This window comes from Pungitius pungitius, chromosome 1, assembly GCF_949316345.1.
Source record: "Pungitius pungitius chromosome 1, fPunPun2.1, whole genome shotgun sequence".
In the NCBI taxonomy this organism is placed as follows: domain Eukaryota; kingdom Metazoa; phylum Chordata; class Actinopteri; order Perciformes; family Gasterosteidae; genus Pungitius; species Pungitius pungitius.
Window position 1 is genome coordinate 33721877 of NC_084900.1, and position 27857 is coordinate 33749733.

Sequence of the window (27857 nt, forward strand, 5' to 3'; positions counted from 1 at the left end):
TCCGAGCCTTTTTGTCACTGTCCCTGTGTTACGGCACATGTCAAGTACTCTGATCCATGGCGGTTATAAAGGACACCTGAATGGTTCCGGTTGTCATCGATGACAGAGACGGTTGGCTGCAGGGAGTGGGTGGTGCTGGTGCTTTGAATGGGAATAGGGGTGTTTATTGGAAGAACTGGAGCCCTCTGTCTCAGCCCCCCCCCCCCCTCTCTCTCTCTCCCCACGCTCTCTCCCTCTCTTTCTCTCCCTCTCAAACCCCTCCAAATCCAGCATCCACAGGGAGGAGGAGGATAAAGAGGAGGCGGAGAATAAATGAAACTGTGTTTGCAACCACATGTTGCTGTGCTTGGTTGAACTGCTGCAAACTGCTCCTTTTCCCCTCTTTTGCACCAGAGAGAGAGAGGAAACAAAAGGTGCGCTGAAAGAGGTCGGAGAGGAGGGAGATATCTTTCTTAATAAGTGGACATCTGACACAGAGAGATCCTCGCTGCACACCCAGTTCACACAAATGAAAGGTAAGATAATGAGTCTGATGTTGTGGTCATGTCAGATGCATTTTAATGTTGCAGCGTGTCTCTCTGGTGAAGCGTGTATCAAACATCCCTGTGATTTGCTTGATCGGAAGGAAAGGTTGGCCAGACAGATGGTTAAAACCACCAGTGACGCGTCTTGATTTTGCAGTGTACACATACGAGACACTGTGTTGCAACAGGTTGTTGCCTCAGTGTCTGCTCTCCGTTTTGACACTAATGAGCGCAGAGAAGTGTGGATCCACTGGCAGGAAAGGTTGAGGTTTGTTGGTCTTTAAAGCAAACCCAGGAGGGTGGCATGGTGACTCATGTGACTGAGCATCCTGGGACTGACACTTTTTTACCTCAAATTAGCAGAAGCTGAAAGACCGTTATGACACCTTCGGGAAAAACACCTGTAACGCATGTTAATGTGTTTTTTTGTGAACGCTTAATATAAACTTATATAACAAATCACCTTTGGCATGAGCTAGATATTTAACTTCTGATTTATTGTTGTACAGTGTCTGTGTCTCCTCACTGATGTTGTCGTATATTGAGCCTTGGTGTATCTTGCACTGCAGCAACCTGTATGGAGAGACTGTTTGGATACAGGGACAAAGGGATGTGTACCTGTTTGCTTCTCAGTTTGTGGTTGACTAGACACACGATGGCACTGTGGAGACAGACAACTAAATAGACTGCAATTACATCAGCATGACTTTTTCGTCACCACGAATAACCATGTTGCGCCTAAATTTTAGTTTGACCAACACCGGTTTGTTTGACAATGCTTATTTCAATTTTGAATTGATCCCGATGGATCGCTTGTATAGCAAGGGAGTGTTAAAGTTGTGTCTTTGGAGATTAGATGAACCTTTCCAAGGGAATTTCATTTTGTGTGAAGGAAAGAGATGGCCTAGCTTTGTAATTAAAATCGGTCCCATCATCATCACAAATAAAGGCATTACAACTGGGCGGTCTGCAGCTGAGCACGTGAGCAGAACTGTCTCTATGGAAATCGCTTTCGTCATAACACTTCCCATCAAGCCTGTGTGCCGGGGCTCTGGCCGTGCAGGCAGGCACAGACCCTTAACAGCCCATAGCCATGAGTCTGATTGCTGGCGGAGGAGAATACATTAACAACGATGCGTGGTCCAGACGCATCAGGTCATTTTGATTGTAAACCTTACCTTACCTCCTCAATCATTTCAAGATTTTTTTTTTTTCACCTCACACGGCACTGCATATTGTTTCTCTTTTTACATTGCCGGATGCGTTGTAATAATGATAGCTCCCTACATTAGTTTTATTGCTGTGACCTTTATATCAAATGCTCAGCCATCCAGAGGCTCTTTGATTTTACATCCCACTCTTGAAGATTAATGGGCTTAGGCTATCTACCAAACCTGCTGCACTGAATTGCCATGTAGAAAGGTGCTTTCATGTCACGTAGACTTATCGTCTGTAATGAGGCCTTTTATGTGTGTTTGATGTACAGCTACATGCTTGGTGACAAGATCAATGCAGACCCTTTACAACCTGGACACAATCAAACTTCTTCCCCACTTGTATGCAACAAAAAAAAGACACAGGATCAGTTTTTTTCCCCATTGGTCTTCACTCTGATGCATGTAACACAAATAGCATCCACAGCTCCCACTATAGATGTTGCAGTTTTTTATTCATCTATACGTGTGCATACTGCCCATTCTGTCCACTCATTGGTGGAAAGTAACCAAGGCCATTTTCTCCAGCACAGTACTGAAATACAATTTTGAGCAACGTTTAGTTTTCCCTTTTATGCTACTCAAGAGGACACTTCTGCTGCATTACTTAACTACTACCTTTCATAAGGAGATATTGTACCCTTTACTCCACTATATATTTCTTTGATACGTTTGATAATTTACTCTGCAGACGCAGATATAGGTATAAAAAATATGTGACAAAAAGGAATGATATATATAGTATATAACGTACAATATACGCCCAACCTTTATCAGTTGCATCTGCATACTAAGTAAGTCTTTTAGTACTACAAGACAATAATAGAACAACATCCCATAGTAATGAGTTATATCTTAATAATTGCTTGAATCATTATTTCAGCAATACATTATATTTTACACAATTTATTCATTTGTCTGTATTTATTTCATAATGACTGTTTTTTGGGGGGGGGGCCTTTGTTTGACATGTGGCAACAAACCAGAATCCTAAAGCCACCACCATGCCTGGACTCATTAACAAGGAGACCCGGAGCGCTCTCCCCCTCAGCGTCTCTGACATCACTTCCTGTGTCAGGGGTTACACGCTGGCCATGACAGCCTCCATGACCTATGAGAATTTTGAGGATCATGCAATTGAGGGTGAGTGTGTACACTTCAGGAAACTCAGTTGTTCACTTTAGCTATGTGACTGCTACGCACTTTAAACCAACCGTACTCTCTGAAATACTGTTGTGAAAATCATTGACCGGGTGTATTTAATGGTTCACCTTCTGGTTCATACCCTCATTTTTGTTTTTCCTCCCCAACTGACATGTAGGGATCTTCATTTATCCACTGGAGGAAAATTCTATCGTTGTGGGGTTTGAGTCCATGATATCGAGTCAGATCATAACACTGCAGATCAAAGACAAGGCAAAAATTGAGGATTGTTACGTGGATTGCTGCAACGCATCTAACGGAGGCCTCCAGAGCGGCGGCGGTAAGATTGAAGCTGCTCTAATCAATATAGTTATATGGCAATAGATAAAATTACTATGTGTGAAAGAAAAATGTTTCTAGCAACCCAGGAAGCTGTAATAAAAAAAAATCAGCCCCCCCACTCCCGTATGCGGACAAAGTTCGAGATGTTAGAGACGGTGAACACAGCGCAGCATTTAACAGCTAAAGAGGCAGATATTTCCCCGCGGACTTGCTGGAGGACAAAACAGAACAGAGCTAAAAGAGAGTGACCTTTGAACGTACATTTGCAATAATGTCTGAAAACACAACTTTCACGTTCATGTCGATGTGTCCGCTGGATGGGTAACTAGGCAACCCTATCCCATTAATAACTCAATATGTTGTTTGGGGCTCGTTGTGGCTGCACCCAATGGACCAGAAATATGAATGATTTCATGGAGGTCAAAGGATTAGGGCTATGTACTTAATACTTGAGGGCCTTGGGGGTTTTCCCCGGGCAGGATTGTGACTACGGATTTGAAGAGAAAGCCTTGGTAACAAATTGAAAATATGACTTTTGAAAGACATTTAACGGTAATGTACAAGAAGATATTTAGGAAATGTAGGATCCATGAACAGAACAAGACGCGATATGCGTGTGCTGCTTCAGTTTTTCATCATTCTTTTAAAGTTAAGTCTCCAAAAGTATGACAACTCTATGGAAATGCAATCTCCAATTTCCCTTTGAGCCATTCTCATCCGTTCTGATTCTGCAGGGCACGTACTGATTGATGAGGATCTGGAGAGGACAGTGTTAGTGGTTAACCTCGGGATCATCCCTCCTATGGAGACGGTCCATATTCTGGTTAGCACCTCCTCTGAGCTGTCCACCCTGCCCAACGGAGGCATAATGGTCTCGTCCCCCCCCGTGTGCACGCCGCGGGTTCAGAGGACCATCAACGAGGAGCAGGGGCTGTCCCCAAACTTCTCCAGAACGTAAGAAAACAGATCAAATGTAAAAGCAGCTTCCTTGTTGGTATTAAAACCTGTCACATGTTCCAATTTGGTAGATGTTGAAGTTGGACTTGACACTGTTAACTGGATTTTTAGGCCCCTAATGTTGACTTCTACAGATGGAAACTGTATATAGTCATTCCCTTCATTTAAATGTAGGTATTCTTTGCTAATCTTAGGCGGGACCGGCCCAGTTGTTCCTCGAGTACCCACGATCCAACTCCCAACTCCCCTCAGCTGTGGTTGGCTTCACTGCTGGAGGAGGAGGCCATCAACTCCATGGACTATGAATTTAACTTCCAGCTGGAGATACGGGCTCCCTATCTCCTCGCAGGTCAGAGAAGTTAACCAACACCAATGATGTGTCCGATTGCTCAGCTGTATAGTTATGCACCCGTAAGCTATCTTGAAATAATAGAGAGTTTCCAACTTGAGCTCCTCTGTAATCAAGTTCTCACGCCTGAAATGAGAGGCTGCTGATTTGATGCATCCAGACCAAGTGAACAGAAAAAAAGACCCGTCCTTCTGTGTAATCCAAATGATATCTATGTGTCTATCTATGTCTATGTCACACATTGTCGCTGAATGCTGGTATCTTGCTGGGCATTAGCAACATTATCAGGAAACGCTTATTGTTAATAAAGAAATGCTTACCATAGAGACTGGTAAAAGGGTCTGTCTAAAGGTAACAGCACCTCTGAAACTCACCAATTATCACATTTTGTTTAATTTGGTTGATCTGTTCGCGCCTTGTTGCGACAAACGTTGCACAGTGAATGGGAGAAGCCAGCCAAGAAAGAGTTTTAATAGAGAAGTAATATGACTTTGTGACTTTTGCACAGAGCAAAGCAAAGCTATTTTACAATCTTAATGCTACACTATTGTCCACTGGCCATAGCTTCATATGTACCCTACCCATATGAGAGTGGTAATAATCTTAACTCTTAGCAACAGAGCGATTTTGGTTGAACACATTTTCCCCCCCAAAAAAGGGATTACTTTCAATTTGGTGATTTTTTCAATCAAGGAAATTCTCTCATTAAAACTCCTAATTGCTGGTTGTTTTTCTCAGACTGCAGCAGCTGCATGAAGGCATAAGCTCATAATAGTAGTGTCTTTGTTCTCTGTTGAGTGTTATGTGTGAGCGGGACCTGCTGGTTATTGTTTCACTGGAGGTGAAGCCCCCCCCCCGGTTACTCAATCTGCTGTGTCTGTTGCTCTGTGTAGGCGTAGAAAGTCCGTCTCACGCCATCAGAGCCGACGCGGACCCTCTGGCGCGCTCCGCAACAAGTGTGGTTATCACCCTGGCCGACAAGTACACTTACGACTGTCCTGTCAAAATCCTCATCTATCCCAGCGGTAGGTCCACACCTTCCAAACGGACTCACAGCACCATCTTGCAATTGATTATCCGAAACCTCTCCTCTCAAGTGCAATATTTTGAAATAGATCCCTATGACGGGAATCAACACCCTGGTACTGTATGACATGCCAGTCACTTTCTCTCTGCAGTCTTGACCAACACTTTGTGTAGGCCAGGTGTCTCCCAGGGAGGAATGAGCCACGGCCCTCGGGGAACCAAAAATCCCTTTTAGACGTTTTTTTTTTTTTTTGTTCACAAACTGACATGCTGCCACTGTTGGGTAATTCAAATCGGCTCAGACCAGTTTCAGTCAGACCATGGACGCCCTGCTCGAGATGAGATGGATGCGACTGAGTGGCAATACAGGCATGCGTGTGTTTGTCCTGACAAACAAAACAGAGAGGAGCAATGTCTTTTCAATACTAGATTGGTTGAAAAACAACATCAACCACATCAACAATCTCATAGTTGTTTCAATGCCCAAATAACAACCATATCAAACCAATAGGAACGTTACTTAGAATCACATTTAGTGAGTATTTCCCTGCAGTATATAACAAATCCTACCACTAATACAGTATATGTAAATAGAAATGAGTATGAACTGCATAAGCGGCAGGAATTTTGAATCAACCAAATATAAGTTGACAAATTAAGTCTGAAACAACAGTACTGGAGATTTTCCAGGTATTTCTGCCTGTAATATTTATACTAATATCTATATTTCCACAAATTGTGTCCCCTTAGAGCCTCATCTACCACATGTGCTCATTGAGAATGGAGACATGACGCAGGAGGAGTACGATGAATATATTCAGGGGCGCAGCGACTTCATTAAGGCCGCCAAGAAGGACTCCAGCAATGAGAGGAAAGTGAGTGTGTCATTCACATTCGCACCATGTACCTCCAGGGGAGTGCTAAAGACTGCACATTGTTGGCGCTTTGAGGTATTTGGGATCTTTTTTAGTTTTTTCTAACAAAATCATGCAATCCAATACGAGGGGTTCAGCAGGCAGGAGCAGGTATATTCAGATCTCTTTCTTTGGCAAAAGTACCAATATGACACGGTGAAAATACTCAGATGCAAGTAAATGCACATTCAGTAAAATGTACTGATATTTTAAAGTATCAAAGTATTTAAGGGTCTCCTCTTCCTATTGTATATGATGTTTTTGAATGCATATTGCTGGTGCACTACTGCCTATTACTCTGCAAATGCAACTTTCTGTAATAGAAATATTAAGTAGTGTCATATAAAAACAAAAGTACAAGAAGCTGACATTTGTAGTTGTTACACCATTAAACTTTTTTTCTACCTACCTCATGTCCATCCACGTGTGCTATGAGCAGTTAAGTGACCAGCGGAGGTAAACAGGAGAAGAAAGACTACTTAGCCATTAAATGGGTTTCTATGGAAACACCTCAAGTATGATCCACATTCGCATTGGAGTGTCCTGCACATCTACAATAATTGATGTGCTCTGCCTATCAGATCAAGTGCCTTTCATTGCCTTCTTTAAATGTTGAAATAACGCCTGCAATGTACAATTTACTTCATAGTTCCACGTCTCAATTGTAATGTATGCCTTTCATTTATATTTACAGATAGCTGTAATTCACAGACGACTCCACAAGGACATCCTCCACAACCCTGTGGTCATGTTGAACTTCTGCCCTGACCTCAAGTCCATCAGCTCAGACCTGGGGAAGGTTCACGGAGAGTTTATCTTCCTCATTGACCGCAGCGGCAGCATGAGCGGAGTTAACATCAACTGTGTTAAGGTATTTTTAATCTCAGTGGGCTCAGTGTGCAGAGTTATATTTCATCACATGACACTGATTTCAAATTTAAATTGTAACGTGACCCCCTTAAAAGACAGGGTTTTTTTCTTCATTTTTGTGCGTGCTGAATATGTTGCAATTGCAGTTGACACACAACACAAAAAACAAGGATATTAAATGGCTAAAGGCTGACGTGATATGTCAGTAAGTGAGTTTCTGTCACATTGTAGATTTTCTGACTGCTTCGGACTGTGCTGTTTGGTGTGATGTCGACCGGCTGTTTTTATTTGTGAATCAAGGCTCTTTTCTCATTGATTGTGTCTGATACTACGGAGTCTGGGCCCGAGGCTCCAGTGAAGTCCATTGATCTTATGAATTTACCATTGACCATCGAGAAATCGGGCTGAATGGCTTTGAATAAAGCATCACATGAAACTCCTGCACCTGAATAAGTATTTTGCGTTTTTGATGTGGTAGGATCTTTGTGCTCTCCACCTGAATGAAGGTTGCAATAAGTGGTGCAGCTCAAGAGTCCAGAAGAGCAGCGGAGGGGTAGTATCCAGGGTCTGGACACACTAGCCTTCCTCTGCAGAAGAAGCAGTGATGGATGAAAGGACACAGAGTGATGCCACTCTAATCCCTCTTCTCCTCTCCTTGAGAAAATCGGATGTGCAGAGATGGCCGCTGTGTGGAGCACCATACTTTCATTCAACCTGACATCAGCAGACGGAGCTGTACTGCAGCGGGAAATGTTCAACTGACCCATTAAGCGCTTGCTGAACAGCAGAGATCGGCCTTTTCGAGGTTTTCCTTTTTCTGCTCTAATTTTTGATCGCGAGGTTAATAATTCGCTCTCGGCCTGTTTCTCTTTCTAAGGACGCCATGGTGGTGATCCTCAAGAGCCTCGTTCCGGGCTGCCTTTTTAACATCGTAGGCTTCGGTTCCACATTCAAGTCGCTATTCACAACCAGCCAACACTACGAGGAGGTAAAAGCAGGTTCTGGAATGCACGACCCAAAGCAACCGTAAGATGCCGTGGCTCCACAAATGAGTTTGTCTCGTCTCCTCTTCCTCTCAGGAGGCCCTGGCCCTGGCCTGTGACTATGTGCGGAGGATCAGGGCCGACATGGGGGGGACCAACGTCCTGGCGCCGCTCACTTGGATCCTGAGGCAGCCGATGTTCAGCGGACACCCCCGGCTGCTCTTCCTGCTCACCGACGGAGCCGCCGGCAACACAGGCAAAATCATCGAGGTGGTCCGCAGTCACTCGCGCTACATCAGGCAAGAATCGCTGTTAATTCTCTATTGTGCGTGTCATAATGAAGGACAAAGATCAGTTAATGAGCGACGTTGTTTGGGATATTGTTATATTCTTGAAAAGAAACCTCTGCTGTCAAAGCTGCGCTGGTTGAAGCGTATAATTTGTACCTGTCGACATTGCAAATTATGATGATGTTAAGGGTAAGTAGGATAGTGAACACTGTTGTAGTAACAGCTACTGCATGTAAAAGCAAACATGAAAACAAATGTTTAGTTTGATTTGGACAATTATGCAGAGGGAAATGGAACGAGTGAAATGTGAGATGAAATCATGTTGTGATTGTCAGGGGCTCAAAAGAATAATCCGCTCAACATGGAATTCAAAAACATCGAATGTTATGTGAAAAGCAAAAGATGTTTTACCATGGAATCTGGAGTAAGGAAATACAAATGCTCTCTTGAGGATGCACACGCTAAGTGTGTCAACTGATTGAGTCACACAAAGGATCTGCGATACACCGGGAAGTCGTTTGATTTTAAAAGGCTGCATGGAAGTCTCACTGTGGAGTCATTCTGGAAATAATTGACCTTTGTCTCCCCCTTTTCAATGAATTAACGCCCCCAGAGCATTGCATTAGGTAGCCCGGGCCTATTCATCAACACCGCCTGGGTTATTATCACACTATGCTTACAAATCAACGCAGCCAGTCCCACCAAACAATGGGGAATATCTGTTGTGGAAAAAATCCATGTCAGGTTCCCTTCTACCAACATTTTTGTTTAAATTTAGACCATTAAAATGCAACGGAACATAAAGTCTACCGTCAACTAACCTCTACCACCCCCCCCCCCCCGGGAGCACTCTGACAGGAAGCAGGCATAACCACAAACAAAAGATGACTTCCTGTTTGGCTCCTTTCCCCAGAAAATCTTTGTTTTACAACATGACGTTAGATGCGTCTCAAAAGCAGCTCTTCGGCTCACCGCAAAATCCTCCACACTCAGCCGTGTTTAACGTGTTGTGTGCAGATGTTTTACTTTCGGCATAGGACAGAACGCTTGCCGGAGGCTGGTGCAGGGACTGGCGACGGTTTCCAAAGGAACAGCAGAGTTCCTGGCTGAAGGAGAGAGGCTGCAGCCCAAGGTGCTCATTTCCGACTTTGTGCATCGTTCTCTCTCATTAACTGCCGGGTTGATTTTTAGGGGTCACCAGGGAACCATTGTACTTAGCACGATAGCACAATTTGCCTTCCCCTGACACCAATCGGGAAGTCATATATAAGAAGGCGCTTTAAATGACCTAACTTTAAAGTACTGGACAGCGAGAAGCTGTCTTCGACATCTGGAAGTCTGTTTTAGTTGTCTTGCTTTTTACTCCACAGATGATAAAGTCGCTGAAGAAAACCATGTCCCCCGTACTGAGTGACATTTCTATCGATTGGCTCTTCCCCGAGACGAAAGAAGTGCTGCTGACCCCTGTGGGCAACACCTTCCTGTTTCCAGGGGACAGTCTGATTGGCTACAGTGTGGTTTGTGACGCCACCCGCTACCACGCTAACCCCAAATCTGTAAGTGCATGACATCGACTGAAAGAAGACAAAAGACTGCCTGCAGGATGACCTTTTGTGTTGTGAATATTTCAGAAAAGGAAACAAGATCTGTTGAATAATTTAGTTAGAGTAGGATTAATACTATAACTCACTCGTCTTTTCTTTGCATTTGATTAATTTCCTATTTTTTAATTTGTGTTGGTTAGTTTCATCTCAATGACCTGTTACCTTTGCAAGAAGATTAAAAAGGACCTGAGGTCAACGATGAAGGAATTTTTTAATCAAATGTTGAACGTGTCACCTCCTCCAAACAGGATAAGAGGAGGCGATACAGTATGATGCGCTCCATTGAGTCAGCCAGCTCCGTCTTCTACCAATCCCAAGAGGAGGACGCGCTGAAGGCAGCTAGCGGCTTACAGGGGTCCAACAGGGAAGCGCCTCTGGACGATTCCCACCAGGACCCCGTGACAGAGGGCCCCGCCATCACCGAGCAAGACCCATCAGGTAGGAACCCAGAGGACGCGCATCCTTTGTGGCGGACTAACGGTGGGTGGTATGACAGCTACTATCACACACGACTCATTGGCTGATAAGTAAAGAAACTGTTGCCTCGCAAAGAACTGCAAACTGGAAAGGATTTACAATTGTGCCTCCTGTGACAAAACGTGTAAATTAAAGAGAATAGACTAGAACACTATGGCTCTGGAAGAGGAAGAGAGGCGCGAGGACCGGCTTCCTTCAAAGAGCCATAATTACCGTCACAACGAAAAAGTGCTATCTTATTATTCTCATTCTTATTCCAAACATAATGATGCTATCGGAACATGAATGGCTTAGTGCGTCACCGGAGATCTTCCTCCTTTCAGCACGGACGTGATAAAGTCACGCTGTGGTGAAATGATGGGGTCACTTTGGTGTCACAACCTCTGAGTTAAAGCTTTTCACTTCAGAACCGCCTACAACCGACGACGATCTGTGCGACGTGTACGTCAAGGATGGACTCTTTTGAACTTTTCTTTACTTTACACCAGGGTTGGATTGTAAGATGTTCCCGAGACGACGTGCATACAGCACCAACCAGATAACAGACCACACCTCGGCCAAGAAGGTGTTCACTCCCAGTGACCCTAGCTCGGTGGTGGCAAAGAACCCGCTGAGGAGAGCCAAGGTCCAGGAGCTGATTGGCCAGATGAGCCCTGAGAACGAGGCCCAGTGGAGGAACGACTACCAGGTCCGTCGCCGTCAAGAATAAAATCAACACAATTGCTTTTGAGAAGAGCCGGTGGGGTTTTAAAAAAATTATATGGGTCAGCTGTGATTTTTGACTCAGGTTGCAATTTGGTTCGCAACTCGCAGACCTCAAAGAAGCTGGTATTTCGTACATGACACAGCTGTCGTATCGTCATCATGTGGAAAACAACAATTCTTGTATTCAGCCTGTGTTGATAAATTAAACAGCCATGTGACCCTGGAGTTTAATGAATAACAGACTAATGAAGCTCTCTTCATTAATGAAGGGCAAAAAATGTATGAATGGTAATTAGGTTTGAATATTGCTCGGGGAGCCGCTCAGTAACCAAACAGGGACGGCCGGGATGTGAAGACATTATATCTTCCATTTGTAAATTAAGCTGAGGATCCACTGCCATCGTTCCATAATTAGTCTTGAAACAATAATATGAGTTAATATAGTAACTCTATTTATCTGTTTGTCTATTGCCAGAAAAAACACAAAGACATGCAATTATGATAATCAACTGTGATAAAAAAGGGGAAGGATTTTACCCCCTTTTTTTTTGTTTATTTGAATTCTTTCATCACATTGAAGAAACCCTCGGGAGGTACTTTAGTAAATGTCTTTTGGGCTTTAGTTGGTTAGAGAAAATCAAAGACTTGATCACATCCAGATGAGATTTAGGAAACTGCTGAGGTGCTATTTTTTGACATACCGTGTCCTAAACAGGCAAATGAACGTGAAAATAAACTCCACATTAATCTGCAAATAGATAATATGCATATAGATGAACATGCATATGTATAAACAGTGACATACACAACATTGAAATGAGAACATGTGGTTCCGTACCTAAATAAAACATCAGCATCTTTACTAATATTGTTTTCAGCCGGAGTTGGGCAGCCTGTGCGCCGCATCTTGCAGAGGGCATCCAGCCAGCTGCCACAGGCCGCTCGCTCAGAAGGAGCCGCCCCTGCAGCAGGAAGTGGGCTCGGAGCTTCATCTCCAGCCGGAGGACAACCACCAGCCGAGCGGCATCGGCGCGCCGCCTGCAGCTCGCAACTCGGCCGGGGAAGACGGATCGAGATCGTCCACCGACAGCCCCCCCGTCGGCAGCATCGGGGACATGGGTGAGACCAAAATTCCAGAGAAACCCTACTTACTATCTGCCTTCAAAGTCGCTAAAGCCAGGATGTGAAAAGCATCTCACAAACAGATTTAAATGACATCCGCCCAAAATCCAAGAAGTGAAATGATGACTGACGATGAGGAGACTCCTGAGAAGGGAGGGAGATTGTTCTTCTTACTTTGGGAACCCAACAGAGAATGCATCAAAAACATGAAAAGGTAGCATTTTAGGAAGCAATTATTTGAACTTCCTCCACGTTTGATGCACACGGAGAGAGAGAGAGAGAGAGCTTTGGAAACATTATTTAATTCATTGATTCCAAACAAATTGATTTCCCAGCGGGGGGGGGCAGCAAGCGTCAGATGGAGTTGAAGGACACAAGTGCACGTTAAGGAATCCAACCTGTTCTATTTCAGACGGCTATGGACACCAGTTGTGTCACGCAGAAACTCCACAGGAGCCCCAAACAACAGATCTGGACGCAGCCCCTCGGCCCAAAGGGGACTGCAAGGCGGTGGTGTCCGGGCTGCTGTGCGGGAAACCGGCCAAGTGGGAGGTCGTCTTTGACATCGAGCCCTTCCTGAACGGCCGAGAACGCGAGGAGAAGGTTCACGAGGAGCTGTGGAACGAGACCTTCCACCACCTGTCTGGACGCTCCATCATACGCGACTTTGAGCACATGGCGGATAAGGAGTGTGACATTGAGCACGGTGAGCTGTATCTCATTATCAACAGAGAGACGATGAGGATTTTTAACATTATAATAGTCACATGATATGTGATTCTTGAATATTTTATTTCTAGGCTCTGGCAGGAAGTACCAGATATACGCTATTCACACCAGCAAGGCCTGCAATATACTGAGCCAATACACAGCGTTTGTTCCCATTGACCTGGACACTAATGAGTATTTGCAGACGTGCATCGAATACATAAACAGTGGTAAGTCTCGCAGACTTGCCCGGAAACCTTCATATCACCCGCATCTCCTTTGAAAAATCTGTGAGTTTATAGGTTTTGAGCTGAAACAATTATGGAGCTTAATTCACAAAACGTTAAATAATGAATTAACCAATGCAGCGTGAAATGACATGCAACCTTTCTGTGTTTTACAACTTTTGACATGAAATTCTTTTGTAATGGTGGTCTCTGGTTTGTTGAAGTAAAAATGAGTAGGTTTGTGTTTTTACACATGACGATGTGGCAGCATGTAAATCTCTCCTCTAACCGTCCAAATAAATGAGATTTAACATGTGGAGCGAGCTTCCATCCAAAAAGCCTGAAAAAGCACTTCCAAAATTGCCCAGCTAGGAAAACTGCTTCTAAACACGGCTTCTAAAACATACCAATACAACGGCGTGGTGTTTTCAGGTGAAGGTCTGAAGCGGGGCTCCAGCTCCAGCACTCGTTCGGGGAGCCGGAGGAGCAGGGGCTACTCCATAGGACTGGGTCGCTCTCAGTCCGGCGGCATGTCTGAGGAAGCCGAAGATGTCCTGCTGCCCAACAGTAGGCTTTCTTTGATATATATTGCATTTCCAACCGACATCGGGTTAGGATGACACCAGGGCTCCGTTTCATTGTCGGACTGCAGTAAAAAAAAATATATATATATCACATTCGGGAAGAAGGTGGAATGAGATCTTTCAAGAATGGTGTTTCATCTGTTTTCATGTGAAATAGAGAGGGTTTTCGCTCTTGCGTGCGCTGGTAGAAGGGAGATATTAAGGCCTCAAGACGGCTGTGCGCTGCCTTACATTAAAAATACTTCACTTTGAGCAAAAGGGCACACAATTTGAAATTGGCTTTCCGTGGTGGCATGGCAACAGCAGGTGATCAAAACCAAACACACCGCTCGAGCATCTGCTCGGCTCTGCCAGTTAAGAAGAAGAGGTGCACGCACGGCGGGGGTGCAGATGCAGATGTGCAATAGTGTTGGTTATCCTTTCATCCTTTTTTGTTTTGTTTTTGTTGACGTTTCTAGTTTCTGTAATTATTTCAAATAAAGGAGAGCTGACAGTTGATTTGAATACTTGTATCGTCGTCTTAGGCGGAGAGGATGGCGTCTCCCCGTGCACCACCCCCTCCTCCAGCGGTTGGGAGAAAAGCAGCTTCACGGATGGTACGTGCATCGGGTTCATTGTCCGCCAAAGCCATAAATCTGTCTGGTGCATTATTCCAAAGGGAGAAAACATGAGGTTGTTGGCATTGAAATCCCTTCTTGTTGCAAGCGATGATTGAAGTCAACACAATGTTGTGACTTGGATGGACAAACTGTCCTGACCCTGAAAGCAATGAAACAAACAACTGAAGGCAAAAACACACGCCAGTGTTGTATCTGTAGGGAAAGGACACGTGGAATACTCCGGTGCCCTCAGGTGTCCTTCACATCTCATCGGTCAATTTGATCGTTTATTAAGCCGTGCTGAGAACCTATGGTTGAAATGCACTTATTGTAAGTCGCTTTGGATAAAAGGTAATGTAATTTGAAGAACTTAATGACTGACTGAAATTGCCACTGCTTCTTTCTTTTTCTCTCTCTCTCTCTCTCCTGTGCTTGTCTAATGCTGCGTCTGTCTACTTCTCTGTCTCCTAGTCTTCCAAAGGAGTCCTTCTGTGACCTCTGACCAATCACAGAAGTTGGTTGAGAGCCTTTTTTCTGCCAGGTGGGAGATTGGAGCCCGGTCGGCAACACAAATGTTCTGTGACGCTGGTACCACTGCAGGAGCAAACATTCCTGGTCCAACTTATGTTTATGTAGTCTTCTTTTTTGTGTATCAGCTGATTTTGACTTTGCAGAATGATGGCTTGAGATTAATGTATCAGTATAATACCAAGGACCAACTATGACCATATTAGCATGCCTCAAAATGGCCAATTTATTGGATTCCTATTGCAAAACTACAGTTTTACCAGAATAATCAATAACATTTGCTTTCCCTATTGTCATGAAAACATAATGTGGTGTGTGCTCTCCATCCGTCTCCCTCTCTGCTATAAGACTGGCCCTCAGCAGGACTCGCCTGCTGACTCGGGCTGCCAAAGGATTCATATGTCGATCTCACAGCAAGTCCGGTGATTCAATTGGAGAGAGTGACAACGAGAATAAAGACTACATTCCTCTGGTGAGCGTCGCATCTCTAACATGTCATTTCTATTTTCAACATCCATTTCTTTTATTGGACATTTATGTGACTGAATATAGTATACATTTAAAGATTAATTATTATTGATTGCATGAACTGTCCGGGTTTTGCTACCTTCCACCATCATTTCCTAGCGCCGAGCGCAGACGGCTTGTAAAGGTTTATTCGTATGGCACATTTAAAAAAACAAGGCTCCACATTCCTTCACATGAACCAATTAAAAGCAATCAAAGCACAAGGCAAAAGAGAATGATTAATAAAACATTTTAGTTTGTTATTGGACAAACATTTTTCCTGTGCACAGGTGTTGTTGCAGTTGGCCGGCGGTGCCTTTCCGCTGGACGCCGCCCTGTGTGAAGCCATTAGCGTTCCCATGGACAAGCTGAAGTGGACGTCCCCCTTCACCAGCCACCGCACTAGCCTGGGGCACCTGTCTCACGCCGGCAGCCGCCGCGCAGAGAGTGCTGATGACGCGCACACACCCCCGTGTGAAGCAGGGAGGCAGCAGCAACCCGCCGAGCCCACGGGCGCCGCCGCCTTCAGCCCCTCTCGGCTGCCCGGTAGCCTGTGGGCCGACGCCTCCGAGCCCCCTCCGCAGTCCACCTGGGAGTGTGTGGACAGCGGACGGGGCTTCGGGCCGGGGGGCCCGCAAGCAGCGTCGTCGCCCGCTGGCAGCGGCAGTGGCAGCGGCGGCGGCAGTGGCGGCGGCGGCGTGCCGAAAAGGATGCTAGATCCGGAGAGCATGGTGTGGGCCACGGCCGTTGCCCTCGCCTGGCTGGAGCACAGCTCGGCCAGTCACTTCATCGAGTGGGAACTCGTGGCCGCCAAGGCCAGCATGTGGCTGGGGGCGCAGGACATCCCGGAAGGGCGGGACTTGGCCTCCGTCAAGGCTGCTGCCAACCAGCTCTTCATGATCCTCCGACACTGGGATGAAAACCTGCAACTGAACATGCTCTGTTACAACCCCAACAGCGTGTGAGGGGCGCGAATGCAAGGAGGAAACGGACTACTCAAAGCGCTCCATTCAATACTATGCCAAATGAGGTCGTAGTGTTCTCTGTTTTGGGAATGTTGTCGTCCGGAGTCCGATCGTGCCGTCGCAGTTGTGAACGATGTGTGTTTCCTTTTAATATGTGCTGTATCTCCAAACATATCACACACTCTTCAGAGGCATTTTGTGCTAGCTTTAATCTCGCTGGTGCCACATATTGTAGCTGGATCCCTGTACGCGTGAGGATCTAATCAGATGTGTTCCACGGGTTAGAGTTTCATGGCAAGGAAGGGCAGAGTTAAATTAGTAGCATGCTGGACCACTGACCGTCAAAATCTGAGAAAAGCTCTTATTGTCATCATATTGATGTTATGGGGTGAATGCTAAAAAGAAAAAAAGATTGTAAGAGAAAAAAAAACTGTGGGATTGATATGCTGTTTTTAAATATGAACAGATTTTCCTGGATTGATGGTACTGTGGAAGAGAATGTTACATGGCAACATCTGGGTACTTGCAAGCAGTACTGCACTTTTTTCTATTGCCATTACAGTGTTCTTAATATTTGCCATTTCTGCGCACAGAAAAATATGCAAAAATATAAAGAAATATATGTTAGTATTTGTAAAAAAACAAAATGTGGCTTTGGTGGGAATCTATGAATCTAGCATGTAATTTACTATTTATTATTTAATGATAACCATAGTGTATATTTTCTCACTTATCTTAGTATATACCTGTCTTTTCAGATTTGCATTCTAAGAGAGCAGCAGACCTGGGTGCAGAGGTTGCCTTGCATAGTTCATTGTTTGCTACATAATGTGGATGTTTTCACCTCACGCATTTGAAAAGGGGCTGCACCACACGAACCAGATGACACATCCAATGCAGGCAAATGGCTTGAAGTTGTCAAACACGGCAAACTTGCTAAAAACTGAATTGATAATTAATCGACCTGCCTGCAACAATGCAACAATTTGTGTCAAGGTAGTTTCTTTGGCTTTTTGCCAAACACACCGTCCAAAACTATTGATGTTACGAAACATGTGAGAACCATGTTTTAAAAATTCTCCTGCTCTCCTCTTTTGGAGACCAACTATAATCTAACCATATTTCAGCATTACACTTTGTGGATTTAGTAGCTGGTGCAGACTGTAACTTCTCATTCATCAGGAGCTGGGGGGCCGGTTAGGGGAAAAAGAGTGAAAAGTCGGCAGGCAACAGGCATCGAAAGGTGTATTTTTAGAACGTGGGAGTCACCGCAACCACGAGAAGCCGAGAAACTGGCCACCCCCCAAAATACTATGCAGTCTACTGCCGCCGAATGCCAGATCAGCCATGCACTGACCCAAAGGTTTTAACGGATGCTCTTTTTTGTATGGGAACAATCCATCACATGATTTAGATGGAATACCCTTTGCAGCTAATACGCTTGTCAGAGCGGGGCCACAGTCTAATAGTAAAAAATAAAAAATAGAAATAGAGTCGTTTTTGCCGAACCCTCTTTTCCTGAATTTGTATGAATTGTCCTTCCAGCTTTCCTCGACTTTTTGACATTTTCCATCGAGGTGGAGAAAGAGGAAAAATGTGAAGGAAAAATTCCAAAGGACTGAGGAAAAGACGACCACGGTGGGGAATGTATTAACCGTTATTAATTACAAATGAGGAAGTGCCAAAACAGACACACACACACACACACACTTACTGATGGATTAATTGAATCCTGAGGAGGATGGGAAGTCCTGCTGAGGCCAAAGGGTCCCGTTAGTTCTGTCATGTTCACAGCTCATTTACCGCAAGTGCCTGAACAAGGTCTGAAGTTGGCAGAAAATATAGATCTGTTCATTGCAGTATAAGCTTTGTGCGAGACGATTGGCCTTTTTTTTTCAAAAAATATACCCTTCTCTCTCTTCTATTTGTCTCTTAAATCTGTGTGTGGCCTCTTTGGGCACTTTTCTCTATTGATTGACTCTCTTATTCCATCACAGTGTTGCTTTACTCAGGTATTTATTATTTTTTTCCACTCAGGCTGAGTTGCATAAATCCTTCTGCATGAACACATGTGTTTATGGTATGGTGTTTATTGCAAAGTGAGTAAATTGCCAAATTGGAGCCAGTAGTTCAGTATTTGTGTAAACGACACAGTAGATGTCATATAGTAATATTTTTGTGATGTTATTGCAGTAGTTCAGTGCAGCTGTAGGTGTTATAAATTGTATTTTTTATGTGCTGGGTCAGTTGTATAGTGCAGTAAACTTGCTGTGTGTGCCTTCATAAATGACATTGAGAGCTTACTGTCTTTATAAATGTTGATGCTATGATCAGCTCTGCAGGTGCATGAAATAAAACGACTACCGACAAAGTTACACTTTCTGTTGCCGTTATTTTCCCGCAAAGGGGTCAACAACAAGAAGGGTCGACGCTCGGACCCTTCTGTTCTTGTCTTATCCAAAGTGGTTTGCAAAAAAAATCAAACAGACGTAAGTGCAGCTATTGTCTATTCAAATCTCACTCATTAAACAAGTTTTTTGATAGGCAACGATACTAAACAGTAAAAAAATATGCAAATGAATTGGAAACAACTTTTAAATACCAATTGATCTCTTTTCATCCTCATCAGTTGTTTTTCATAATTAGAATATTAAACTGTAAAAGCAGTTTCTCCCAGTACAAGATTACATTGGGAAAATAATAAAATTGAAAAGCAACAGTTTCGGTCACCATTTTTTTTTTCCTTGTGACGGTTAGTCTGTAAATTCTTATGCTTTTGCTTTAGTAGCCGTGCTTCTCTCTTGCAACAACTTTGCCCTTTTCTCCAGGATACAACTTTAGGTAAACGGTAAAATTATTAGTGAGTCGGGCCCATTGTCTTCCTCAGTAGTGGAGTGAAGGACGTGCTGTATGAATTCCCCCCCGGCTCGGGCGGTGACGTGATGTCATGGTGACATCCGAGGCATTGGCTTTATTTCTCCAGCACATGTGACCCCGGGCACATGCCTCATTAACAACAAAAGCTGATATAGTGGGGCTCCTTGAAATCAGAAGAGGGTAGTAATTAGGCTGACAAACCATCATTTTAAAAGTTCCTTGCCTCTGCAAGATAAAATGTGCAAGACACCATAGATAATGGCTCTTGAATCACTGAACGACTGATGATTCTAATCATTAATGTGTGTGTCGTGTGGGCCTGTACGGCAAGTGTGCGTTTGTTCTGCTCCCGTGTCTTATGTTCACTTTGCTTTGGCTTATGTGTGCATTGGTTTTGTCCATACATTTCCTTCAGTTTATTTTTGTATGTGTATCCATTGTGGTACATTATGCTTGATAAACAATCAAAGGAAAATGACCGGATAAGAAGCACATACTGTTGCTAGGCTACTGACTATAAGACAGAATATAACAGCATCTATAAATGTTTCAACACGTATATATGTATATATTTGATGTACAATGCATAACATGTGAGAAGCAGATGCAGCAGACTGGGTAGTTGTTTCCACTGATGGAAGCAGTCATTTAATAGAGAAAAAAAAGTCAAACCATCTGACGTATCTCCACTCGCACATCTGTCGTTACGTTTCTTCTTATTTTACACAAGTCCGTCTGCAATGAATCTTCACCGCCAATTATGTCCTCGCGTTACAGCTACTTTAACAACTCCGGCTGCAGAGCGGAGGCTGATGTCAAATTTAATCAGGGCTTTATGTCACAACAGATTAATGTGCACATAAATAGCGCACAGAACACACACACACACACACACACACAAGTAATGACTGTGTCCAGTTGAAAGCTGGTCCGGAGGTAGATTGTGAGGTAAAACAAATTCACCTTGTCTCTACGTAAGGGTTGATGAGTAGTTCCCATGGAAACCATTGTTTTCTTTTCTTCAACCTTGTCCGTCAGGAGTGATGCAATTGTAACTCAACAATGATGTTGGATTTGGTCCAAAGTGGTGAATATATCTAGAATTGATCTCATTTATGTATTACCTTATAAACTGACTTACTTACTGTATGCATGTTAGTTTGATCCATGATGACGTGGCTTTATAGCTTCATAATAGGGGGAAAAGGCAGCTTGAGCCCTGTGAAAGGAATGGCAGCTAAAAAGAGAAATACGATCCATTAAAAAAAAACACTTTTTTATCTGACTGCAACTAAGAGCCTTCCTGGAAAAGTCTGGTTGAGCTAATTATATTACCCGTCCCTGACAATGGTGCTTCACGGAAACAAATTTCGTGAGACACTCTGATTCAAGCCAAATGATGGATAAACCAATTCCATTAGTCTCCTAGGAAACGTAACAAACTAACACCGAGTTCCAGAAACTTAATTAATGGTCCTGTCCTGCAAGTAAGTTATGAAGTATAACAGTAGACCTGCTGTTACCTTTGAACCGGCTGCAATGTGAGTTTATCTGAGCAAACAGCCTTTAGATGGCCCTCATGTTTGAGTCTTTTTTTATTTTGATTAAAAATGACATTGTTATAAGTGTAATTTTAATAATTGCACGCCTGCATGTCGCAAAGTAATTGCAATCAGGAGAGAAAGAAATGAGTGATTCATCTATGAAGTAAAGATGGTTGAAGACTGTTGAAGTTTTCCTCTTAATAAATCACACAAATGTTAAACCATTAGCCAAGCTCACACTGGTTTGTACGGATGGAGTTCTGCTATATATAATGATATAACGAATACTTGAGTTTTTCCATTTGATGGAATTTCTACTTCACTATATTTTAAGAGGAGAACATAAGATTGATTCAAGGCATACTCAACAAATACTTTAGCTAACGTATGTGTATATAATCTATATATCCATGATATATATATAGCCATATTTGATCCTCCTCAAACAGCTACAAAACTAAAGTGCAATTCATCTATAAATACACCGGTAATATATTGATAGTATAAATGTCCTTTGTACACATTAAGTGAATTAAGCATCTTTGATGCCTGGAATACCATGTTAATAATACCAACTAAAAGCTTGTGATGGAGTCCTTTTACATTTTGAGTAAGATTTGTATAATCACTATTGTAATTATTATTGATCTGACGATTTAGCAGCCGATATCCATTTCATGTCAAGGCGGATCACACAGAAATCACGTGGCTGAGTATTCTCACTGTTTGAGATCGTGATTCTGAGGATTTAAATGAAGCCCAACTGGTTCTTGTGCGGCAACGTGTGATTTCCTTTGAAATACAAATCTCGTGTAAATCTTAAAAGTAAATGCTGTAAAGACATAAAGAGCGTACGAATGGCTCTGGGTTCAGCTCCCGTCATGCAGTTCTCAAATTCAAAGTCTCATTTGGGGAGTAACAGCGGGGCGTCTTTGTTGGTCCGTTCACTGTTCACGCGGCTTGAAGAGAGTCGCCGTCCCCTCATTGGTCAAAACAGACCGGATTTGTTCGTCACAAGCTTCACGCATTTCACTATTTATTCCACTCAGGTTCTCAGTAAGCAAACTTAAAATGCGCATAAAAACAGGTTAATGAAGATGTACTCCTCGGGGTGAAAAAATATATAATAAACACAAAATGATTGAATGGAAACCAACATTCGGAGGGACATGAATAAATAAGCATATCTCTGGGCCAGTTATGGGCCTGGTTGTTAAAGTGGCCGTGATGAGGCATTCAGGGGCATTAATACAATACAAGAGGGAGTGCGTGAGGCTCGTCCGGCCTGATTACGCTGTACATCAGAACATTTAGGACCAAGCGGCACCAGCTCGCTCCAAGAAACCAGATATCCAGAGGGAAGCTGCAGATGACTACTGAGACCCCAGTGTAGGGTACCATTAAACATTCATAGGATAACGTGGGATGAGGTTTTTTTTTTTTTATAACGATACAGAATCACTTGAAGGTAAAAAAGGGATTCTTCTGTGCAAACTGGCCTGTTTACAGCTTCCTGCTGGCCTGAAATGTAATCAGGCCGAAGCTTCACTCCTGCCTCTGGTATGTGTCCATTACTTATACATGAATTAAATAAAAAAAACCAGACAGAATAAAGATTTTAGATTGTTGAAACCATGACAGCTCTTTGAATAAATGGCTTTTAAAATATAATCTGTTCCTTATATTTCAACATACAGTTTCAAATGAAGTGAAATTATGATAATAGCAAAATAAAAAAAAGAACACGTGAAATCACAATTTGGAGTTTACTCATGCCCTCTGAATTTTTCAAAATCTCAACGTGAAGGTTTTCCTCACAGGGACCCCCCCCCCCCCCCCCCCCCTCCTCCTGGTGGAAACGTTTCCTTTCTTGCTCCTTGTGGCTTTATTCCACACAATGAATGAAAACAAGAGTATATGTTCAGGATGCATTTTTCTTTAATACAATTACTGTTGAAATAGACCAGATGCCCAAGAAAAATCAAACAATAAGCGTCAGTGACGGTGGTGAGGCCGTCGGCGCACCGCACCCTTCTTCAGCTCAGTGTCTGCAGAGCAGCAGCACGAGCAGCATGTGTCTTTCTAGCAGCAAAGTGTCGAGAGAGGAAGGACAGAGTCCGCCTGTCCCCTTTCTCCAGAACATAAAAAACGACCTGAGAGAACCGTGTACAAGTTGAACCACAACGACTTACCAAAGAAAAAAATCCCAACAGTAAGGAAGGGTTAGGTAGAACAAACAGCCTCTACGTGTTTCCAATGTCAAATGTGAAGACTGAGTGGGGTCAACGAGCCCGTTAGCTGAAACATTTCTATGGTTAGGATTTATGTGCTGTATTTAAATATATACCACCCTTTTAAACCGATAAATACGCCCTTGAAGTGTATTCTGAAGGGCCTGACTGTGTGCGCTCGCTCTTTGGTGGCATGTAAAAACTGACAATTATTAACACCAATAATTGTCAGTTTGAGGAATACTCATTCCCTCTCAAGAGATGAATGATTCCTTTTTCCCCCCCCCCGGTCTCAGACGTCCCACCGTGGGATGAAAAGCACACTTCTCACGGGACACTAGCTGTTGTAGAGGGGCACCACCCTGTCTATCGGCGCCCTGCAGATGGGGCACTTCTTTGGCTCCGGCAGGACGTTGAAGCACTGAAGACACGCGCACACGTGACCGCACTCGAGGAACACACAGGACCGCTCGCGGCCCAGGCAGACGCTGCAGCTGGAGGGCGACACGCTGCCCTCCTCCACGTTGAGCTCGCGCATGCGCTTCTTCTGCTGCTCCTTGAACTCCTGCAGCAGGCTCCTCTCCTTCCTGCTCGCCCTGTGGTGGTGGTACTGCCGCCACAGGATGAACAGGAGGGTGGAACAGGCGGCGACGCCGCACGCCACGGTCAGAATCCTCCACAGCCGCACGCTGTTGCCCTGCTTCCTGAGGAGAGACTCGTAATCCAGCCGCGTGAGGAAGTAGCGGAAGCCCTGCTTTGGGGGCTGCAGCTTGATCAGGTCGTTGTCGAGGACCAGCTCTCCGACGCCCGTGACGCCCTCTCCCAGCCGCAGCATCTCCTCGGTCTCGTGGATGCCCTTGGGCCGCTCGCCGCTGATGAAGTGGCCGATGACGTTGGACAGGGACTGGAGGGTGGGGTGGAAGTTCTCGTACGTGGTCTCCAGGTCCAACTCGGCGGCGTCCAGCGGGCGGACCACGCGGACCGCGGCAGCGATTCCGTCGTCGTGAGACCCGAGAGAAAAGGGAACGGTGTTGGTGCGCTGGTGGATGACTTTCTCGGTGTTGTTCCTGTCCACAGATGTCACAGTTATTTATTATGTTTCGGGGCTGCAACCAACGACGATATTTATTATGAATAATTAAGTAGCTGCTTGGTCCAGCAGAACAAAAACAAAGACAAATGAGTGAATGAAAATCATTTGGTTTTGGCAAACAAACAAACTGAAACCTGCTAAAAGACATAACAAAAGTTAATCCGGGTTCCCTACAATAGAAGTGTTGTTAGTGCTTTATGTAATATTTCATTGGCTGTTATATCACCCGCGTGGGCTGGGAACCATTCTGACAAACTAATGCAAAAAATAAGAGTGGTCCATCATGAACCAAATCATTTCAAATGTCTCCCTTTCCTTAGCGGACTTTCTTCCTTGAAAATAAAACGCACGTGATTTACAGCGCAGATGTGTCCGTGATTACTCTTAAATCCAATGAACGCTTTCCCTCACCAGAGATGAGTGGTGCGATTCCACACCATCTTCTCCTCCTTCAGGGTGAGTCTCTCAATCACGCCTTTACAGTTATCAACAAACTGGCTGTTCAGAGTTTCCTTCACAGACCTCACGACCCCTGCAGCGGGCAACAAACAAGTCACAGTGTGAAACCGGCATAACGGCAATTATGAAGGGTGGATTTTGTAAAATCGCACTGCACGACGCAGATGCTTTATTTTAGGCCTTCACAAAAGGCCCAACAAACCTTCTATGACGGCATACGGGACACATCGTCCAGGAGTTTCAGACAGGATCTTTTTCAAACCCTGGTCAATGGTAACTCTTTTGGCTCCCTTAAGAAAACATGAAAAAGCATGAACAAATAGAACATAACAGGCATCAAATGAACACACTGCTGTCATTTATCTGCACGAGAGAGAGAACGTGTTGAGAAACGGGGCTCACTTTTAACCTGGCCACCGTTGTAGCTCGGCTCTTGTAGATGGAATAGAAGAGCGCAGTCAAAGCGGAGCTGGTGGCTAAAACCACAACTTGTGCAGTTGAGGGTTTCCCACTGGAGTCCATCGTGGGGTTTGCAGCATTCAGTGCTGGAAGGGAAGGGATGAGAGGTTTAGTTGGAACCCAAAACTTGGGAGGCACTGTTGATAATCATTTTAATGATCAATTTCACACTGTGCGAATGTTACGTCATGAAGTATGGTGCTCCCGAAATGCCGTTTATATTACACATAATTCTCGACTTTTGCCTCGTTAACATGTAAACATTAGATTCAACTCAATGACGTGAGGAGAATGGCTTGACGATTGAAGACATGGGGACGGTGTTTATTTATATATATATATATATATATATATATATCATTTTACTAGCTGTGGCTTCTTAAACGATATCCACTACGTAACGTTGTGTTGCACTGATTATTAAAGTCAAGATTGCTGCTCGTTCACCGCTAACGTCAGCAAGAAAACTAACGCTAAACGCCAGTAAAAGCGACCTTTCTGATCTCCTTCGAGAAAACACCCGTTTAATGGTTAAAAGCCGTGAAACCTTTAAAACTTAACGTTAAGCCTGTTAACTTTAAACTTACTAAACGCTGCATCCGAGCAGAGGAACACAACGTTACTTCCGTAGCACGAATCGAGCTCAGCGGCTAACGTTAGTTAGCATTGACTGTTGAGCTATGCTAGCAGCTAGTAGCTAGCCACACTTCAGATAGATATTAACACAGTTCGCCCGCCCGTTTGAAGCCGGTCGTAGCTGTCACGATACAACACACTTTATTAAGCGATAGCCCGTTTTCTTTAAAAAGGTGTTTTCTAACCTTTTATTCGCACTCGTCCCGCTGTCAACAGAGGTTGAACAACAGCTGTCGGGCTCCTCTTCAAAATAAAAGCTTCTGTGATGCAATACTTCTTCCTGCCAGCAGATGGCTGTGCAGAGTAGTTTATAGACACGACAAAAAGAGAGATGCCTTGTATTATGTATGAATACATAATACCACTTAAATGTAAAAGTAAATGAGTCATCAATCTTGTTAGTAACACCTCTGCTTTATACAATCAATGCATGTGAACACAAAAGTACTCTATCATTCATCAGTCATACATATGAGACCATTTTGATATTGGAATTTTGATGTTATTTTGTGATTTTGTTAAGATTTTAGATACTTTGCCCAAAATTTTAGTCTAGTGAAAACATTGAGTAGCAAAAATTGTTTAGTATCTAAAATTAAGTGAGTACAGTACTTGAATAAATGTACTTGTTTATTATTGGCTTCCATTGATCTTAAATTAAAGCACAATGCACTTTATTTTTAAGATCAGAATCAGAAAACCTCCCGGAAACACTGATTGTACAGATATGCACACGATTTACAAGAGCCCGTTTAGAACCATGGATCTAAAGTTAAGGTAAATTTAAAGATGTATGGATTTTTTCATTGTAATCTCTAAAATAATAAAAGGCCAAGTATCAAATAATCGTTTCGGGTTATTGATTGGTAAAACCTTTATTCGATTGTCTTTTACAAGAAAGACTTTCTTAATCATTGGAAATAAGAACAGGTTTTGACACAAAGGCACTTTATCATTTCCCGGTTTCACTTTTGTTTTTTCAAACCCTGAAACACAACATTGTATGACACAAATCAGTACATAACACATATTGTGTGCATGTAGTATAGATTGGTTTACTGTGTTACTAGTGCTGTAGCAGGAGAAACACAGTCGTAATAGCAATAATTATGGCTCTGCTCCTCTCAGGAAGGCCGTTCATCCGTGCAACTTTAGTGTTATTAGTGTCATGCTTTTCACTATCACTATTATTTGCTTCTCTGCACCCAAGTAAATAGTTTAGTCAAATGTTCATAATTTCATTAATCTGAGATCACGAATCTCTCTTTTGCTCTGTTGGTGTTAGTCTCACATTTGGTATTTCTCTTGCACGGTTTACATATTTTTCTTGTGCCGGTGCAGAGGAAATAAAGTCAGGTCAAGAGGGAAATCAATTCAGATTCCGACCCATAATAATGTAAGGGGCCACCTGGAGGGTATCAACCCTTTCTTGCCCTTAGTTGACCCCTTCAGCTATAGTCAATATCTGCTGGCTGCATACAGATTATGTATTTTTCTGCAGTAGCATGAATAGCACACTCCAACCTTAACCATTACGTTATTAGTATTATTACTATTTGGAGTTCACTCCTCTGGCTGAATATCTCTACTGGAATAACTGAATTTGCCATTTAATATATTGCTTCATTGCACATTCTCGTTGGATCATGCATGCTGTGTACTTCTTCAGAGTTGTTAGGATATGGTTCTCTGAACAAACCTCATGCACTATTAACCAGTAGTGAGAGGGAGCTTCCACGGCACAGAGTGCCAGCTAGTAAACAAGAACACATATACACAAATACAGATAACCCTCACTGAGAATCTCAAAATACTACAAAAGTGATTGTTATTTTTTTAGTTTCTAAAATAAACATTCAGCTTTATTTTATAATGATTCTGACTGTTTTTCCTTCACGTAAACTGTGATGAAGAAGGGGT

General features: G+C 43.5%; 2 protein-coding genes across 3 annotated transcripts; one reads left to right on the plus strand and one right to left on the minus strand.

Moving 5' to 3' along the window:
- Positions 1 to 272: 272 nt before the first annotated feature.
- Positions 273 to 17562, plus strand: vwa5b1 (von Willebrand factor A domain containing 5B1). Its single transcript, XM_037480686.2, has 22 exons — positions 273 to 515; positions 2725 to 2881; positions 3060 to 3221; positions 3958 to 4177; positions 4375 to 4529; positions 5423 to 5554; positions 6306 to 6430; positions 7164 to 7340; positions 8217 to 8327; positions 8419 to 8621; positions 9630 to 9744; positions 9983 to 10168; positions 10465 to 10654; positions 11182 to 11381; positions 12277 to 12517; positions 12933 to 13226; positions 13321 to 13458; positions 13888 to 14022; positions 14564 to 14635; positions 15110 to 15179; positions 15515 to 15638; positions 15964 to 17562. The coding sequence occupies exons 2-22, from the start codon at positions 2743 to 2745 to the stop codon at positions 16636 to 16638; spliced, it is 3864 nt and encodes a 1287-aa protein (XP_037336583.2). The 5' UTR covers positions 273 to 515; positions 2725 to 2742; the 3' UTR covers positions 16639 to 17562.
- A 5393-nt stretch (positions 17563 to 22955) lies between these two features.
- Positions 22956 to 26233, minus strand: mul1b (mitochondrial E3 ubiquitin protein ligase 1b). 2 transcript variants are annotated; one of them, XM_037479255.2, is made up of 5 exons: positions 26123 to 26233; positions 25245 to 25387; positions 25045 to 25132; positions 24795 to 24915; positions 22956 to 24357 (listed from the first exon to the last, which is right to left on the minus strand). In XM_037479255.2, the coding sequence occupies exons 2-5, from the start codon at positions 25362 to 25364 to the stop codon at positions 23628 to 23630; spliced, it is 1059 nt and encodes a 352-aa protein (XP_037335152.2). In that variant the 5' UTR covers positions 25365 to 25387; positions 26123 to 26233; the 3' UTR covers positions 22956 to 23627. The 2 variants fall into 2 exon arrangements, with proteins under 2 accessions (XP_037335152.2, XP_062421572.1); XM_062565588.1 differs by lacking the exon at positions 26123 to 26233 and adding an exon at positions 25889 to 26034.
- Between the last annotated feature and the right edge of the window lie 1624 nt (positions 26234 to 27857).